This window comes from Rana temporaria, chromosome 13, assembly GCF_905171775.1.
Source record: "Rana temporaria chromosome 13, aRanTem1.1, whole genome shotgun sequence".
NCBI lineage: Eukaryota > Metazoa > Chordata > Amphibia > Anura > Ranidae > Rana > Rana temporaria.
In genome coordinates this window covers 28,520,919-28,539,159 of record NC_053501.1, presented here as the reverse complement: position 1 = coordinate 28,539,159, position 18,241 = coordinate 28,520,919, and the positions used below count along the sequence as shown (strand labels likewise).

The window sequence follows — 18,241 nt, the reverse complement described above, 5'->3', positions numbered from 1 at the left end:
AAATCTTTCCCTGTCAAGCAAGTGAGTTTTTTTTGTCTGAGAATACTATTCGATGATTTCTAAAATGAAGAACTTATAATATATATATATATATATATATATATATATATATATATATATATATATATATATATATATATATATATATATATATATATATATATATATATATATATATATATATATAATATTCTGAATACAAGAAAGTGGTTTTTAATATTTGGTGTGTGGAGAACCTCTTCATTTTTTTTATTTTATTTTTTTATGAACTTTATAGCATGCCATATTGCTTGATTGACATGCCTCAATCTGCATGACTTTTGTGTTTCCCATTAATCACTTTCATTTTGAATTTGCATGAGGTGTGTGAACCCCTCCAGCCTGTAAACACTTTCTTATGGGTGAAAGAATAGAGTCTGATTTGAACACTCTAGCCTTGGATCCACCAGATCCATCAGCTTTGATTGTTGGAACGGTCACTCTGTACTACTATTTTTCTGCTTATGCAGCCTATTGTTCCTCTTGCTTATTACTGCCTTTCACTGTAATGGCAATTTATAGGAATTAAATAGTAGACACAGATGCGAGTGACCGCCCTTCTCTAAATAAAACTATTATACGCCAAAAAAAAAAAAAAAAAATCAGACTTCAAGACCTCGGATACATGGAGGCAAATAAAATAAAACCGTGCAGAAAACAAAGCATGGTGTGCAAAGTGCAGCACCCCATAGCAGACAATCATCATTTACCTGTACTGGTTTAATTTAAAGCTAAACTCCAGGCAAACAAATGAATACACATTTAGAATCCATGCTTGCCAAAGAATTATATTCGACCAGTCTTTTGTGATCAGGTCAGCTTAGTCATGTTCTGGACCTTGCTGTAGACTACGCAGCCATTAAGCAGCACAATCCTGGCCTTAGGCTGCATTCACACCTGAGCGTTTTGTCGCCTGAAGCGCGACGCCCCAAAACGCTAGAGGGGAAAAAATACATTATTCTCTATGGAGATGGTTCACATCTCCACTACAAAACGCCTGACGCCGAACGCCTGAAGCCCAAACAAGTTCTGAACCCTTTTTTGTCGCTCGAATTTGGGCGTTTTACATTGGTGACCCTAGACCTGTAAAAAAACGCTGCGTTTTATCGCGGTAAAAAAGGCAGCAAAACGCTACGCTCAGGTGTGAATGCAGCCTAAAATCTTCCCATGTCTGTGACTGGACAATTATGAAGCAACTGCACATTGTTAAAATGTATGTTGCTAAACCCAGGACCCTGCATTTACTATATCTGGTTATATTTAGTGAATATAAACGGCTAAATACCTTTTCTCATCAGCAGTATATAGCGGTCTTGTGACTTCTACCAGAGTCTGGTCAATCGCTGGTTAAAGCTTGGAGGAGGAGTTTTCATTCTCCCCCCCCCCCCCCCCCCCCCGACTGTGCTATTAGGCTGCATGACCCCTGACCCTCTGTCTGGACAGTGCTGATGTGTCCTGTACTGATCACATGCACCCTTCCAAAAAAAAAAGAAAAACTCTGTAGCAATACAAACCAAACTGAGGATGTGCAGAGTGCCTTTAAGGCTCTGTTCTATCAGCAGATGGATTGTAAACAGTGAAAGGAGGGGAGGATCAGAGAAGACAGGATCAAACGGCCTTTTTACACAATGCAGAGAATTAACCCATTAGGTTCCACAGTGACTATAACCAGCATGCTTTACTGCATATACAGACTGATTTTACTGTTGTAGGTGTAGTGACACTTTAACACCTCACTAACCCCCTTTTTGTAAACCTGTTCCCCCAAAAGCAATAGAGCCCTTATTGGCTTATAGTGCTGACCCTTCCTCTTCCAGTTTACCACTAACCCAGAGGTAGAATTATATACTTATGAATGTTTTGCATAAAAAGCAATCTAATGTAGGTAATTTTATCTGCCTGGAGTTCTGCTTTAAATGAATTCTGATTACGGGTGTGATTACTGCGCTTCTCACGTTTATTTTAGCACTATGGTAGCTGGCAAAGTTCTTCAGTCTGATCTGCACTACTGCTGGACATCTGGGTGGAACCTTGATTCTGCTGGTGTAGCTGAAGGTGTTCTGCCTTTATTGGTTGTATTCAGCGCCGATTCCATGTTTGCCAGAAAAATAAGATTTTTGTACTCACCGTAAAATCCATTTCTCTGAGTTCATAGACTGACACAGCCTTCATTGACATTAGGGTTATGACTCTCCTGGTAGGAAGAAGCATAACCCTAATGCCAATGAAGGCTGTGTCCGTCTATGAACGGAAGAGAAAATAGGATTTTTGTACTCACCGTAAAATCCATTTCTCTGAGTTCATAGACGGACACAGCCTTCATTGACATTAGGGTTATGCTTCTTCCTACCAGGAGAGTCATAACCCTAATGTCAATGAAGGCTGTGTCCGTCTATGAACGGAAGAGAAATGATCTAATGTGCTCTAAGCTACCGAAACTTTCTTGGACCACCTTTGCATGAGAGGATCTGATCATGACATGCATGTTTGTTATGTTGACTATCATCGTCATGTTTTTAGTGTTGAACTACATGCTCACCTCACCTTACACTGATATCCTGTCCTAAATCTATCCTGTTTGTGTTGAAAGACCAGTTAAAACAGTCTGGACGGTACAAGTATTTGAAATGATGGTGACTTGACTCGTATCAAAGAGCCAATAACCATTATCCAAACCATAGTTGCCAAACTGAAATTCTTGAACACAAGAAGAGACCGAGCTGTTTAATGGACTTTTCGTCAGTAACTTTGGTCTTCACAAGCCGCGTGCTATGGCTGCTGATGTATGTTTTGGAATAATCAACTGGTCCTACATCCTAGCGGACCTGATATTATACAATAGACCTTCTTTATAATTCAGTTTTCTAGCATGCTATTTTATACTATACGTATTTACACACGATGCACATATAAGAGGGTACCATGACTGTAATAACTGGTTTGCTCCTTTTCATTCCTTTGTTTTCTTGAAATCCATTCCTCTGTTTAAACAGAAGTAGTAGCAAATGTGTAGCTTCTAGTCTTAGTGCAAATCCCTACCATCTGGACAGAAGTTAAAGCTTTATTTTTACATGATTTTTCTTTCAATTTGATCTTGTTTCTCTAATTTATGAAAACCGGAAGGAAAAAAAAATGAAGCAATTGCCCATTACAGCGACACATGGGTAGCAATTTTCGATTAGATTTTTCTATATAACTTGGCCCCTTAGTCTTTAAAGTGGAACTGTGGCCATGTTATGGACATTCAAACTTTCAAGCATTTAAAAAGCAGTCCATGGACTTTAACACAATCCAATGTTGACCTCTTCGGCTTTTTTTTTAAAAAAAAAACCTTTTAGACTGGGCTCGCATATGCTGCAACCCACAGCATGGGGTCCGGTATGTCCTTGTTCACCGATTTCGAGTGCAAATTAGGTCCGAATTTTTGCCTAAATTTGCACCTAAATCGAAACCAAAGATGCACAGGACCCTTTTTAAATGTGGACCGTGGCCGCCCTGGAGCTGTGAACCGGCTCCATCGATAGCCGTTCAAACACTCCTGTGATGCAAATTGGATGCATCCAATTTGCATATGTGTGAACCAATCCTTAAAGTTTACAACAGGGGCACTGAAATCTATCCCCTCCTCGTCCCATTCTTTCTCCGGCTGCAAAGACGTTCCAGTTTTCTATTGTAAACAACCCGCATGTGATTTAAACTGCAACTGAACTTCTGATTCTCTGTTGTGGTCTTTGAGGATGAGTTGCTACACAGTCCCTGCATCTAGAAATGTCCAGGGCTTGTATCTAAGGTCATTTATTGGCTTGTCAATTTATATGTAAATTATTGAATGCTTATATCTGGTCCACAGGTGCAATTTTGGGACAAAATGCTGTCCTGAAAGCATTAAGAGCTGTCATAGCCAGGGGTTGCTAGTTTCCTGGGCTGTCATCCTCCAACTAAAGTTTTGTGTGAAATTTTGGGCCAGCGTGAATTTTTGATCTGCATTTGAATGTCGATAGGTCATTGACTCATGAAGTGTGACTCGTGAAGAGCAGCTGGAGGATAATCGCCCAGGAGCTTCCAGGTTCTAAATGAAGTCTGCATTGCCCACTTCCAAGTCCTCAAAATGCATTTTAACACGTGACCTAGAAATACTGTTTGAGCTTGTCTGTAAGGTAAATCCACTAATGCAGCCTCCAGTGCTTTCATGGAGATGTCTTTTTGTTTTTCATTTCCTTTCCACAGGCCTAGATGCCTTGTGTGACTCTAACTCTCCTGCATGACGGATGCGCTCCATCTCAAGCTTTAACCTCTCTCTCCAGTACTGACCGATGTGTTCTAGCACCTCTTTGTAGGATTTCCATCTGAGCTGTCATACACACTTCCTTTGTAAATTTCCCATTCTCAACGAAAGAGCTGACACTTCTTCTTCCTCTTCCTACACTACTTTTTCCCTCCCCTTCTCAACACTGTACATGTGTAGCTTTGTCTAGCTTTGAAGATCTGTAATCCAGTCATACAGCGATGTGTTATTCCAGTGTATTCAGTCCCTAGGAAAGCACTTCTAAGCTAGTTGCTCTTTTACTGAAGGTAATTTAATATCTTGAGGTCCGTTAGTGGCATGTCAAGGACCTCTGCACAGAAACTGTACGCTGTAGAAATAAAAGCATGTACTGCAAAAGCTTGATAATACTGTCAGTGGAGACCCTTTGTGTGGTTACCATCAACTGTGGATGTTAATGGATCTTCCGAAACGAGTATTAATGGGATATAGAGCTATTTCAGTCTTGGTGTGACTTTTTTGGCAGTTGTGCTTCTTCTACTAATCCTCAAAGTGTATGGTGATTTGTGTACATGTCTTTCTAACTTCTAATAAACTCTCCAACTGACCCCAGCCTGTGTCTCTCCTCTTCTGCCTTGTTTCTTCCATAGTTCTTTCTTAAACTTCAATCCTAAAAGGCATGTTTGGTCTATCGATGACTTTTGTGAATGGGCTTCTAACAATACTAAAACAAAATATAAACAGGTTATGGTGAGGTGGGCTAAAAGGAACCAAAAAGCCGTACACTGAACCAATGCGTACCACAATAGAAACGCCTAAGAAGGCATTTATATGTCATGACAAATCCCAAGAATGAGATTATTCCCCACTAGTTGTCAAACACATTTCAGAAAATGGAAATATTACTCTTATTTTTGGGATTTGTACTTGAATAGGATGTTTAAATACCTTCTGTTCTAAGAAGAGACTATTGTGCGTCAAAGATGTAATTTTTTTTTGGTGCTTGTCGGAACAATTTTCTGTTTTCACCATACTTCTGGACTGTAAAGCTGGCCAAGTCTGAAAGGTGCCAATTGTGTTTTTTTTTTTAATCAAAAGGCTTTTATTGCTCACAAAACATCCAGTTACAGGGAAACAGAAAACAGAATGACATCTTGTATCTTGCATTCCAGTATATACAATAACAGAATTGCTGGTCGGACAACAAAAGCATATCCACAAAACACTTCCCATATGTTATACACCATCTTGACCAGATGGACCCATTTTGCCAGCTCTCCGTCCGCTCCCTGCCTTCCACCCCTCCACTGTCCATGTATCCTCCCAACCCCTCCACTGTCCATGTATCCTCCCAACCCCTCCACTGTCCATGTATCCTCCCAGATGTATAGGTAAGGGACCTTATCTGATGCCTCCTACTGCCCCTACACCCCACCGAGTAGCCTAGCCTGTACTAGTTCCAAGGGGCTCAGCCCAGGTACCGCGAGCCATGGGTCCCATAGTTTAAGAAATTTCCCTGCCAATTGTTTTTAAATGGCCCGCCTCTTCAAAAATGTCTCTTTGCCCCCGCTCATTCATTTCTATTGTGGGAGCGCTTCACAGTTTGGGAATTGTACCTCTGCATTTATAAAGTGTATGTAAAGCCACTAATTGTTTTTTTTAAGTTTCACATGGAATAAGAAACAGTTCCTGTTTGTGATTTTTTTTTGATGGATGTCTCCAGTCAGGGAAATTTCCCTTTTTTACTTCCAGTCCAAGAGGCAAATTGGGAAGTAAGAGTCTCTCCAAAGCAAAGGGAATTTCCCCTCTTGGGTGTCGTCTAAACAAGTTTATCCTTGGTCACCGGTACCAATACAGTGAATCCAGTGGGAACACAGACGGCAATAAAATCCTGTTGGAGAGTCTAAACCCTTCCATATTTAATACTAAACTTAAAAAAAAATAAAAAATAATTTAAACTTTCAGCTTTACATACACTTTAAGCCCAATACCAGTAGTTTTGGAAAAGGTGGCGACGTTACGAGGTTCTTGAAAAAGTTTCCATGCTTTTTTTTTTTTTTTTTTTTTTTAACGCAATGAAGTATAGAAAAGTTCTGAAACTCTTTGAAGACCCTTCGTATAAAAAGTTTCCATGCTTTTTTTTTTTTTTTTTTAACGCGATGAAGTATAGAAAAGTTCTGAAACTCTTTGAAGACCCTTCGTAGACCCTTCCATATTTAATACTAAACTTTAAAAAAAAAAAATTTAACTTTCAGCTTTACATACACTTTAAGCCCAACTCCAGTCGTATAATCCCCCCCCCCCCATTTTTAAATGGCGTTGGTACCCACACTTCAGGTTTTTTCCCTTCACTTTACGGTTTTGGTGACGTGTGTATCAGGGTATGATGAGAGCATGATGTCCAATCCTCCCACACAACAGTAAATGACTGACAAAGGTCTATAACCTATCACTACTCCTTTTCAAATGGTTTAAAATAATTTAAAAAGACTGAAGAACAAAAGATAATATCTTAAACATTTCCTGCCATTTGTGATGTAAATTTGCCAGATTTATACTTCCATTTCCAAGTGAGATTGCACCAAAACGATTCATATAACATGGCAAACTCCTACTGTGCACAGCTCATTAACACAATTTACAAGAGAAGAACCTCGAAGAGCTTAAAATGTGTACTTGTGATAAAATTGCACAACTATTCTCTTAAAAAGCTTACCTATAAATGTCTGTCTTGTACTAACTGCTCTGTTTTTTTATTTTTTTTAACGTATTTGCTTTGTATGTGACTACCACTACTATAAATGGTGTTCGTTCAGCTTATTTTTGCCTCTGGCATTCTGGTATGCTGTAGGATTGTGATGCAGTGTGTTTTTTTTATGGTAACTTTTACTAGCACAGACCAGCCAATGTGCAGAAAACATTGCCCATATCATCTTGATGGGTCATGAACTCATAGAAGGAGTCTTGGGAGTTCTTAAATGTTAGTGACTACTGTAGCAGCTAAGAGTGTATCTGACCACAAAATGCTTGCTCTGGTATTTAAAAAGCAGGCAACAAAACAGTCTTTTTTTTTTACTCTTTCAAAAATCATGTTTGCTTTCCTTTTAGATTTAAAATCAAATTTACACCTTTAGGCTGTTTTGAGAGTCTGTCATAATTGAATGTACATTTCTAACATTCAAACATTGATTACATCTGAATGATCTCGCTGGGAACAAGTGAACAAACAAAGACAAAAATATACAAATCTACATGTCTGGGTAAAAGAATTTGCTGAGCAAAGCCCATGTGTCATCGAATACTGATTTATGGGTTTTCAGGTTATCAGCTGTGGCAGGCTCCACATTACTCCCAGGACAGGTTCCCTTGTAATTTTCTAAGTAATGAGACTGAGCTTTTGCAAATGTATAAATCTAATCAAGCAAAACGAAATAACTGCTTCTATTTGTGTAAAAATGAGGTTGATTTACTAAAGGTGCAGAGCAGAATTACTTGCAAATTATATTTTCACTTAGTCTTAGATTAAAAAATAACTTTCCAAAAAAATGCTCATTCATATGCAATGAGGGAAAAAATTGGACTTGTGCCTGCACATGATTGAATGAGGCATAGCATCACCTAATTTACTGAGTTATATTGAGTGGAAAATTTACGTATTTAGAACCTTTAATAAACCAACTCCAAAGTATTAGCACTTGTGCGTGAATCCCAAGATCCTGTAAGCAATGTGTCCTAAAAAAAAATTACAGCTGGTGTATCGTTTAACCCAGGGTTTGACAAATTTGCTTGGAATCTAGGAGCCAGCTAAAAAAGTTAGGAGCCAGAAAACGCACTGCGTCCAGATGAGCTTGCGCGCAGAAGCGAACACATACGTGAGCAGCGCCTGCATATGTAAACGGTGTTCAAACCACACATGTGAGGTATCGCCGCGATTGGTAGAGCGAGAGCAATAATTCTAGCCCTAGTCCTCCTCTGTAACTCAAAACATGCAACCTGTAGATCTTTTTTAAACGTCGCCTATGAAGATTTTAAAGGGTAAAAGTTTGTCGGCATTCCACGAGCGGACGCAATTTTGAAGGGTGACATGTTGGGTATGAATTTACTCGGCGTAACATTATCTTTCATAATATTAAAAAAAAATGGGGATAACTTTACTGTTGTCTTATTTTATAATTAAAAAAAGTGAATTTTTTTCCCAAAAAAGTGCGCTTGTAAGACCGCTGCGCAAATACGGCGTGACAGAAAGTATTGCAACAATCGCCATTTTATTCTCTAGGGTGTTAGGATAAAAAATATATATAATGTTTGGGGGTTCTAATTAGAGGGAAGAAGATGGCAGTGAAAATAGTGAAAAATTACATTAGAATTGCTGTTTAACTTGTAATGCTTAACTTGTAATACCAACGGCCACCACCAGATGGCGCCAGCTCACACATCTGGTGGTAATAACTTGTAATAGCCCTGGTTTAACCGTTTAGCATCCTCATGTTATCAATGAAAGCACATTCTCAGTGGCTCTGTAAATGTAACTCTTGATTCTCCATTTGGATGACATGGTTTTGGAATTCTGCATTGGTTTGTCTATACCTTTTTGGATCTCTGCACAATGGCTTCAAAAATATGGTAGTGTGGGCTGATGCAAGCCTAAACTTGCCTGCCACATTGTGGAGGGACTTGTGCTAAACAGTGTGGGTTACTTCCTTGGGTATATGGAGTGCAGATTTTTCTACAGCCTTTTGAGGACGGCTCCAGTAGTATCTGTTTTTATGTCAGTGCAATGCAGCTACAGTAGTGAAAACCCATAGAGATCACTCGATGGCTGGAGCTGCTAAAAAAGACCTCCCTCTTAAAAAATTGTTGCCTGTCTGTTATCCCTCTACTTCATAACAGTGAGTAGCTGGCCTAAAACAAGTAGAATACTGTGTTTTCCTGAAAATAAGACCTACCCCGAAAATGAGACCTAGCGTTATTTCTTTATCGTTACATCACGGGACACAGAGCGGCATTCATTACTATATGGGTTATATGGAGTACCTTCAGGTGTAGACACTGGCAATCTTCAAACAGGAAATGCCCCTCCCTATATAACCCCCTCCCATAGGAGGAGTACCTCAGTTTTTACGCCAGTGTCTTAGGTGTTAGTCTTGGTTTAGCTTGCCTCCGCATCCTTGGGATTAGGTGAGCTACCGGTTCTGTCCAAAAAAGCCTGCGCGCTAAAGTGGTCAGTAACCGGACCCCAAACCCTTGGGGTATAGCCCATAATGCTTTCTTTTTAAGAGAGCTGGACCCTGGGCCCAGAACTTAGAAACCTTTGGGGCGCCTAATGTTTTCTGTTTGCCAGGGTGCTGTATGGGCCCAGGACAGTGGATCCTTCATGGAAGAAGAAGGTTCCCAGGGCCTGAAGGTCTAGACATCCCCACGGAGATGGGGGAAGATTGGACCTCTTGCTTGGCAAAGTCCTGCGGCATGGAGCAGGTAAGTAAGGGGAAAAACCTGCGGGGCTTGGCTCTTAGCAAGTTTTTTCTGGGAGGTCACAGGGGACATGCCTAAAGGTTATGCATTGCATCTGGCAAACCAGTCACATATCATGAAGATAGGATGGCTCTATATGTTATAGTTCCCCATAAAAAGTGACCTCCCTGGTAGTGTTGTAAAAGCTGTGAGTGGGGCCTTTTATGTACAAGTGTATGTGTGTGTCAGAGAGCTATGCTTACCTGCAAGCCTCCAGGCGATGCTCTATCCAGTCCTCTCCCTCATGCCTGCAAGGCAGGCAAAACGCTGACCTCCTCGTGTGTTCACAGGCCTGCGGCTGCAGGAACAGAGAGGCCCTTCCTCCCAACCCCCCGTCGCGGGCGCGCGCGCGGTGCGCGTGCACGTGTTATAGACGCATTTGGCGCCGTTTTAGCTGGGGGGGAAGGGCGGGTCAGTGGTTTAAAGGAAGGGGCGGCCCTTCCTTAGATGCCACAGCTCATTCATTTCTCTGGCTTAAGGGAGGAAGGACTGGAGGGAAGCACGGGCGCTGAGGACACACAGTGGCCAGAAAGAATACTACAGTCTTCAGAAGATTGTGGTTTAGCCTAGGAATAGGCTGGTTTTCTTTTCCATCTCATAGTCTTTTCTTTGGCAATACTACTCAGGGGGATAGAATGTTTTTTCTTGCCTAGATTGAAAAAAAAAAAAAAAAAAGAAGAAAAGTTTTTCTTTGAAAAAAAAAAAAAAAAAAAAAGGTGTCATCTAGGGTAGAGGAAACATTTTTTATTCCCCAAACAGGTGTTTGGGCATTTAACTATTATAAGTCCCAGGTACCAATAAGTAGCAGGTGTACCTCGGTATTGTACTATGGCATCAAGATCAGAGGGTACAAAAGGTGGGGATTCCCCCGCAGAGTCTGAGGTCTCGGATAGAGCTATGCCGCTGCTTTCCCCACAGGGAGCCGTTGGGCCATCGGGGTCTGGGGCTAGAGCTGACGCGAGTCAACCCAACCCTAAGGTGGTCACGGAAGAGGTGTTACTCGCCTCTTTAAATGAGATGCGGAGAAGCATGGGAGAAATGATAGCCGCAGCCATGCGGGGTAGTAAGCGGAATAGATCTCCGTCACCCGTGCGCGGACCCTCGGAAGAGGAGGTCCTTTCCTCTGGGGAATTGGACGACCTCTTGGACAGAGACCAAGTAGGTTCAGGGATCGAAGATCCGGATACAGAGGAGTCTGGGGCAGTCTCCCTGAGGGAGAGCTGGTGGATTCAGGGCTTGACGGACTTGGTCCATAAGGCATTCAACCTGCCTGTACCAGATCTCCAGGTATCGACGGTTTCAGCTTTGGGCTCACTGAGGGCGCCTCAAAGCAGGGCTGTGTTTCCGATCCATCCTCTCTTAGAGGGAGTCTTGTTCCAAGAGTGGAACAAACCAGACAAGGTTTTCTTTCCACCTAAGAAATTTTCTGTCTTATATCCTATGGAAGAAAAGTTTTCCAAGAAATGGGCTTCTCCTGCAGTAGACGCAGCCATCTCATGTGTTAACAAATCGTTAACATGTCCTGTAGAAAACGTACAGGTTTTCAAAGATCCAGTTGATAGACGCTTGGAAGCCCTACTTAAGAACTCCTTCACTTCTGCAGGGGCAGTAGTACAGCCAGCCGTGGCTGCGATTGGAGTCGCTCAAGCTTTATCGGATCAATTTAAACAAATGCTTGAACTTATTCCTGCCGAGCAGGCAGAAGAATTTTCGGATGTCCCTAAAGCCATATGTTTTACGGTAGACGCAATCAAGGATTCTATCCAACAAGCGTCACGTTTATCATTATCCCTTATCCATATGAGAAGACTCTTATGGTTAAAAAGCTGGGAGGCTGAGCCCCCATGCAAGAAGCTCCTGGCAGGGTTTCCCTTCCATGGAGGACGGCTCTTCGGAGAGGACTTAGATAAATACATTCAGACCATTTCAAACGGCAAGAGTACTCTCTTGCCAACTAAGAAGAGGGTTCAGGGGCCTGCGTTTAAACGACAGTCCTCCCCTGGGCAGGGGCCCTCTAATGCCAAGCAGTATCGACGGCCTCCTGCAAGAACAAACTTCGGCTTCAACAGCAGATCAAGAGGACAGGCTGTTAGGGGCAAGAGGCAGTGGTTTCGCAAGCCGGCAAAACCAGCCCCCAAGTCTACCTCATGAAGGGGCGCCCCCACCCACGAAGGTGGGGGGAAGGCTGCGACTCTTTTCGGAGATTTGGGAAGCCAGCATTCCCGACGAGTGGGTACGGTCTTCCGTGGCCACAGGCTACAAGCTAGAATTCCTAAGGTTTCCTCCTCCTCATTTCCAGGAGTCGAGGATTCCAAACGATCTGGAGAAAGGAGCCGCATTAAAGTCGGCTCTAGATCATCTACTTTCCCAGGAAGTGATAGTGGAGGTACCAGTCCTGGAACAGGGGCTGGGTTTCTACTCCAACCTATTCATCATCCCAAAGCCCAATGGAGATGTCAGGCCAATTTTGGACCTAAAGATGGTAAATGCATACTTAAAAATCCGCTCATTTCGGATGGAATCCGTGCGGTCAGCAGCTGCCACACTCCAAAAGGACGACTTCATGGCGTCCATAGACATAAAGGATGCCTACCTTCATGTTCCAATTTATCAGCCACATCAAAGATATCTACGCTTTATGGTGGCTTCGCGTCATTTCCAATTCGTGACACTTCCCTTTGGGTTGGCTACGGCCCCCCGGGTGTTCACGAAGGTTCTAGCTCCAATCCTAGCCAAGCTAAGGATCCAAGGGGTCACGATCCTAGCATACCTGGACGACCTCCTAGTCATAGACCACTCGTCTCCCGGCTTGGAACGAGCAGTGGCCCTCACGGTCCAATACCTCGAGAGGTTCGGCTGGGTCCTAAATCGAGAGAAGTCAGCATTCCAGCCCACAAGGCAGTTGGAATATCTCGGCATGAGATTAGACACAGAACAACAAGGGGTGTTCCTACCTCTGAGGAAGGTCAAAGCCATCAAGGAATTAATCCTACTGGTTCTAAGCAAGAAAGAACCGACTATTCGCCTATGTATGAGATTACTAGGCAAGATGGTGGCTACTTTCGAGGCGGTGCCATACGCCCAGAGCCACACTCGCATCCTGCAGGCAGCCATCCTGTCAGCATGGAGCAGAAGGCCACAGGCCTTGGATATCCCGTTGCCTCTCTCATCAAGAGTCCGACAAAGTCTGTGTTGGTGGTTAGACCCTCAGAATCTACTGAAGGGGAGGTCTTTCAGCCCAGTGGCTTGGAAGATAGTGACCACAGACGCCAGCCTGACGGGCTGGGGAGCGATTGTGGATGGTTCCACTCGCCAAGGTATTTGGACAAAGCCAGAGAAGCTTTTACCCATCAACATCTTGGAGCTCAGAGCTGTTCGACTAGCCCTCAGGGCTTGGACGTCGAAATTGCAGGGGCTCCCGGTGAGAATTCAATCAGACAATGCCACGGCAGTGGCATACATAAATCACCAAGGGGGGACCAGGAGTCAGGCCACTCAGAGAGAAGTGAGCTTGATTCTCCTATGGGCAGAGGCTCATGTGCCCTGCATATCGGCAATATTCATTCCCGGAGTGGACAACTTTCAGGCGGACTTCTTAAGCCGCCAGACTCTATGGCCGGGGGAATGGTCTCTGCATCCACAAGTCTTTCAAGCACTCTGCCAAAGATGGGGAGTGCCGGACGTGGATATCATGGCATCGAGACTCAACAAGAAACTAGACAGGTTCATGTCCCGCTCAAGGGATCCGATGGCCTGCGGAACCGATGCGTTGGTTTGCCCTTGGCATCAGTTCAAACTTCTTTATGCGTTTCCCCCGCTCCAGTTACTACCCCGCCTGCTGCGCAGGATCCGGGTGGAGCACATACCAGTCATCCTGGTAGCTCCAGCATGGCCCAGAAGGGCATGGTACTCACTAATCTTAAGGATGGTAGTGGGAGACCCTTGGACTCTTCCTCTACGGCCAGACCTGCTATCGCAAGGTCCGATCCTCCACCCTGCCTTACGGCATCTAAATTTGACGGCCTGGAAGCTGAATCCCTGATTCTCAGGGGTAGAGGTCTGTCTCAGAAAGTAATCTCTACCCTAATCAGAGCCAGGAAACCGGTCTCTAGGGTGATTTATTACAGGGTCTGGAAGGCCTATGTAGGCTGGTGTGAGTCCAAGCGATGGCTTTCTCGCAAATTTACCATCGATAGAGTATTAAGTTTTCTCCAGCTAGGAGTGGATAAAGGATTGGCATTAAGCACAATCAAAGGACAGATTTCTGCTCTGTCAGTGTGGTTTCAGCGGCCGCTGGCCACCCACTCGCTGGTTAAAACCTTCCTTCAAGGGGTCTTACGTATTAGACCTCCAGTTAAATCCCCGCTTTGTCCGTGGGATTTAAATCTTGTTCTGTCAAGTTTACAGAAACAACCGTTTGAGCCGTTGGCTGATATTCCTTTGGTTCTACTGACAAGGAAGTTAGTATTTTTGGTTGCCATAGTTTCCGCAAGAAGAGTTTCGGAGCTGGCAGCCTTATCCTGTAAGGAACCATATCTTGTTTTTCATAAGGACAGGGTCGTTCTCCGCCCTCATCCTTCCTTCCTTCCGAAGGTCATATCCAGTTTTCATTTGAACCAGGATTTGGTATTACCATCCTTCTTCCCTAAACCTACTTCCAGAAAGGAAGGGTTGCTGCATACCTTGGATATTGTCAGGGCCATGAAGGCCTATCTTAAAGCTACAAAGAAGATCCGGAAGACAGATGTGCTGTTCATTCTACCGGATGGGCCCAAGAAGGGGCAGGCAGCTGCAAAGTCCACCATTTCTAGGTGGATTAAGCAATTAATCACTCAGGCCTACGGCTTGAAAGGGTTGCCTCCTCCAGTATCATTAAAGGCTCATTCTACTAGAGCCATGGGCGCCTCCTGGGCAGCACACCACCAGATCTCTATGGCTCAAGTTTGCAAGGCGGCAACCTGGTCTTCTGTCCACACGTTTACAAAATTCTACAAGTTGGACGTAAGAAGGAATACTGATACTGCCTTCGGGCAGGCAGTGCTGCAGGCTGCAGTTTGAGACCCTCGGATTCCGGGGGCTCCTCTTTTTTTGAGTTAAATTTAAAATTTAAGATTATTTTTCTCAAATAAGTTGGATTTATTATGATTTGAGTATATCTCTAAATTAAATCCTTTTGTCTTGGAGATGTTCTCCCTCCCCTCATTGTAAGCATTGCTTTGGGACATCCCATATAGTAATGAATGCCGCTCTGTGTCCCGTGATGTAACGATAAAGAAAAAGAGATTTTTAATACAGCTTACCTGTAAAATCTTTTTCTTGGAGTACATCACGGGACACAGAGCTCCCACCCCTCTTTTGAGGACCATTTTGGGAGGCATACTGCTTGCTACAAAACTGAGGTACTCCTCCTATGGGAGGGGGTTATATAGGGAGGGGCATTTCCTGTTTGAAGATTGCCAGTGTCTACACCTGAAGGTACTCCATATAACCCATATAGTAATGAATGCCGCTCTGTGTCCCGTGATGTACTCCAAGAAAAAGATTTTACAGGTAAGCTGTATTAAAAATCTCTTTTTTCCAGGAGGGCTGCAATATAAGCCCTACCCCGAAAATAAGCCCTAGTTTTAAAATGTTTGTAACATCCTTTAATCCACTCTATTACAGTAGTATATAATGTTCAATGTGTGTGTTTCTGTAATATAATAAGAGCTCCGGCGGGTCACAGAAGCGCTATAACGAAGGTATTTGGCACAATTATATTACAGAAACACACACATTGTACATTATATACTACTGTAATAGTGTATTATAGGATTTTACAAGCATTTTAACTCAGTTTACACTGGGGATTCCTGTCAGAGAGAGAGAGGGGGAGAGAAGACAACACATTACATGGTAAGACCTACCCCGAAAATAAGCCCTACTGTGTCCTCTGTTGCCAAAATTAATATAAGACCCGGGCTTATTTTCGGGGAAACACAGTAATAAAAAAGAGTGTCTGATGTCCTTGCCTGCATTATTGGTGGAAGTATTGAAGCAAAATGGGCAACAATGGTAACCTCCATGTCTTCCTCATGACAAGTTTATTCTAACATCTGATTGTCTGGAGTGGGATGGGGGGGTTGTCATTGCTGGTTAACACAAGTCCCTGCATAAATGGGTTTCTCTCTTTTAAAGCTGCATTTTTATACCTCCTTTTTAAAGGTGTAAGCATTAACAGTTGACACTAATCCCCAGCCTCACTGATCTAGAAGATGCACATTTAGGTTAGAATAATATTTAATTTGTCTTAACATAGGCTAAAGCTATAAGGGTCGCAATAACCTGGTATATGGATGTGGTATGTTTTCAATCCATTGATCATTTGACAATGGCATTTTTTTGGGTGTATTATAATTGTATTGAGATGATGTGATTGAAAATAAGGCATCCACCCAAAGCAATTGGTTTTATTTTAGGTGGAGGGACAGGCTGAATTGAATCTGATGCTGGTTATTGAAGCCACAATGTCAAACCCATGAATTTCCTTTTGTCATTCTTCTCTGGTGCGCTATTTGGAATTTCGGTGTCAAACTCATTAAAGTGGATCTGTACTCCAAATGCTAACAAAAAGCTACATTAACTGCTTTTCTTGGGTGGACAAATAAGGCGTAATACAAGCACTGAAAACATCTACCTTTCCTGAAGCATGTGCTGCAGGCCTCTTTCAGTGCTGGCCAGATGTGTGAAGTCACTTTTCATGTCAGCTGGAGGTTATTCTTTACCATTGGCATATATTATACATGCAGCACGGAATCCTTTTTGCAACAACGTTTTGTTTTAGAAAGGTAATGATATTAAGGCTGCATTCACACCTGAGCATTTTGTAGCTTGAAACTTTAAGCTACATAACGCTCAAGCCCTGTACACACGGGCCTAATGTTGGGAGATCACGGGTGGTAAATTTTTTTTTTTTAGACATTCGGCTCGTGTGTATGTCAGTCTGTCTGGCAGAAGCCAACTCTTTGGCTGGCTTCTGTTGGACATGCATGCTGGAAAAACAGCAGCCGACCAACTCCTGAACAGCGCTCTCAGCCAATGGCAGTTATCGGAGCGTTCTGGCAGGTGTGTTCCCACCCAATAGCTCAGCAGGGGATATTGCTGTACTAACCTTGCATGGTTAGTACAGTGGCTTCAACCGGAACAGTGTGGTGTCACGAATACAGTGCTATATATTTAATTACCGGTTGCCCATTTAGTGTGTACCCAGCTTCCGACTTAAATAAATTGATTGTTCTCTATGGTGTCTGTTCACACCGGAGTGCACAAACGCCTGTAGCCAAACAAGTTTTGAGGCTTCTTTTGTCGCTCAAATCGGGCAGAGTGCAGCATTTTGAGTCGCATAAAATTGCATTAGTTTGTGCGAAAACATGCAGTATTTGCATTTTTATGTTATCGCACACAGCAACCAGTGATGTCACAGATACTGTTCTCTATTGACTAATACAAAACTGCCTGAGCTCTAACACATGAAAAAAGCTGTAACTAAAGGTACAACAAAACATGCAAAAAAAAGCTGTCTCGGGTCCTCATTGGATAGATTGTTAGCAGCAGGAGCCATTGGCGCTTACTGCTATCAATAAAATGCAGTGACACAGGATCGGGGGCGGCGGCGGCAAGTCCTGCTGTCTGTGTCAATGGATGCAGCAGCAGAACTCAGGCGCTTGCCCCCATGGAAAGCAGCACTCCGTGGGGGCACTCGAAGAGGAGGAGCTAGGAGCATCGGTAGGGGACCCCAGAAGAGGAAGATTGGGGCCACGCTGTGCAAAACCCTTACACAGAGGTGGCAAGTAAAAAAAAAGGAACCTTTGCAACCCCTTTTTAAGCTTTATCCATCCCATCAAGACTATGCAAACATATGAGTATAGGTCCATTTTAAGTTGGGAATCCTCTAAGCAGGCAGGCAAGAACAATGTGAATCCTATGAGAAGTTTGATGAAGGCTACACCATTACATGGCTGAGAATCTATCATTTTACACGGTACCCCTGTTATGTGCACCAAAACCAATCTGGATTGTTTTAGACAGAATTATTTTTAAAATAAGGTTGTGTTTTGATGTCCCCTAATTTTGCAACTGAAACTCAATATAGCCAACAAATACTGTTAACCTAAACGTATAACTGGTTGATATAAAGCCAGGACTGAAGTGGAATGCCAGCTAAACGGCAAGTACACAGATTAAATATAGTCGCACCATTATTCACTGTTGAGGTTTTGTAACCTCCTGTGTCATCTGTCCATCACCGGCCTGCTCATTGGAATAAAAATGAGCATTGCCCCAAGGTGAAGGGTCAAAAACGAAACCGATCAAGTTTTTGTAAGGTGTGCCTTATGTTTCACTAGTGATTAGATGGCCACTGTTAAAGCGGATCTCCACCCAAAATTT

The 18,241-nt window shown here is 43.0% G+C and overlaps 1 protein-coding gene across 7 annotated transcripts in view; it reads left to right on the top strand.

Annotated features, from left to right (window-relative positions):
- KLC1 (kinesin light chain 1) overlaps window positions 1–18,241 on the top strand; it is a 112,260-nt gene that overhangs the window by 69,882 nt on the left and 24,137 nt on the right. Inside the window, exon 14 of one of the 7 annotated variants that reach the window (XM_040332355.1) lies at window positions 4,267–4,915. The exons of the other annotated variants lie outside the window; for them this stretch is intronic. Coding sequence (XP_040188289.1) covers window positions 4,267–4,272 — 6 coding nt within the window. The 3' untranslated portion in view covers window positions 4,273–4,915. Of the gene's footprint in view, window positions 1–4,266; window positions 4,916–18,241 lie in introns of those variants that run through there. 7 annotated transcript variants of the gene reach the window in all.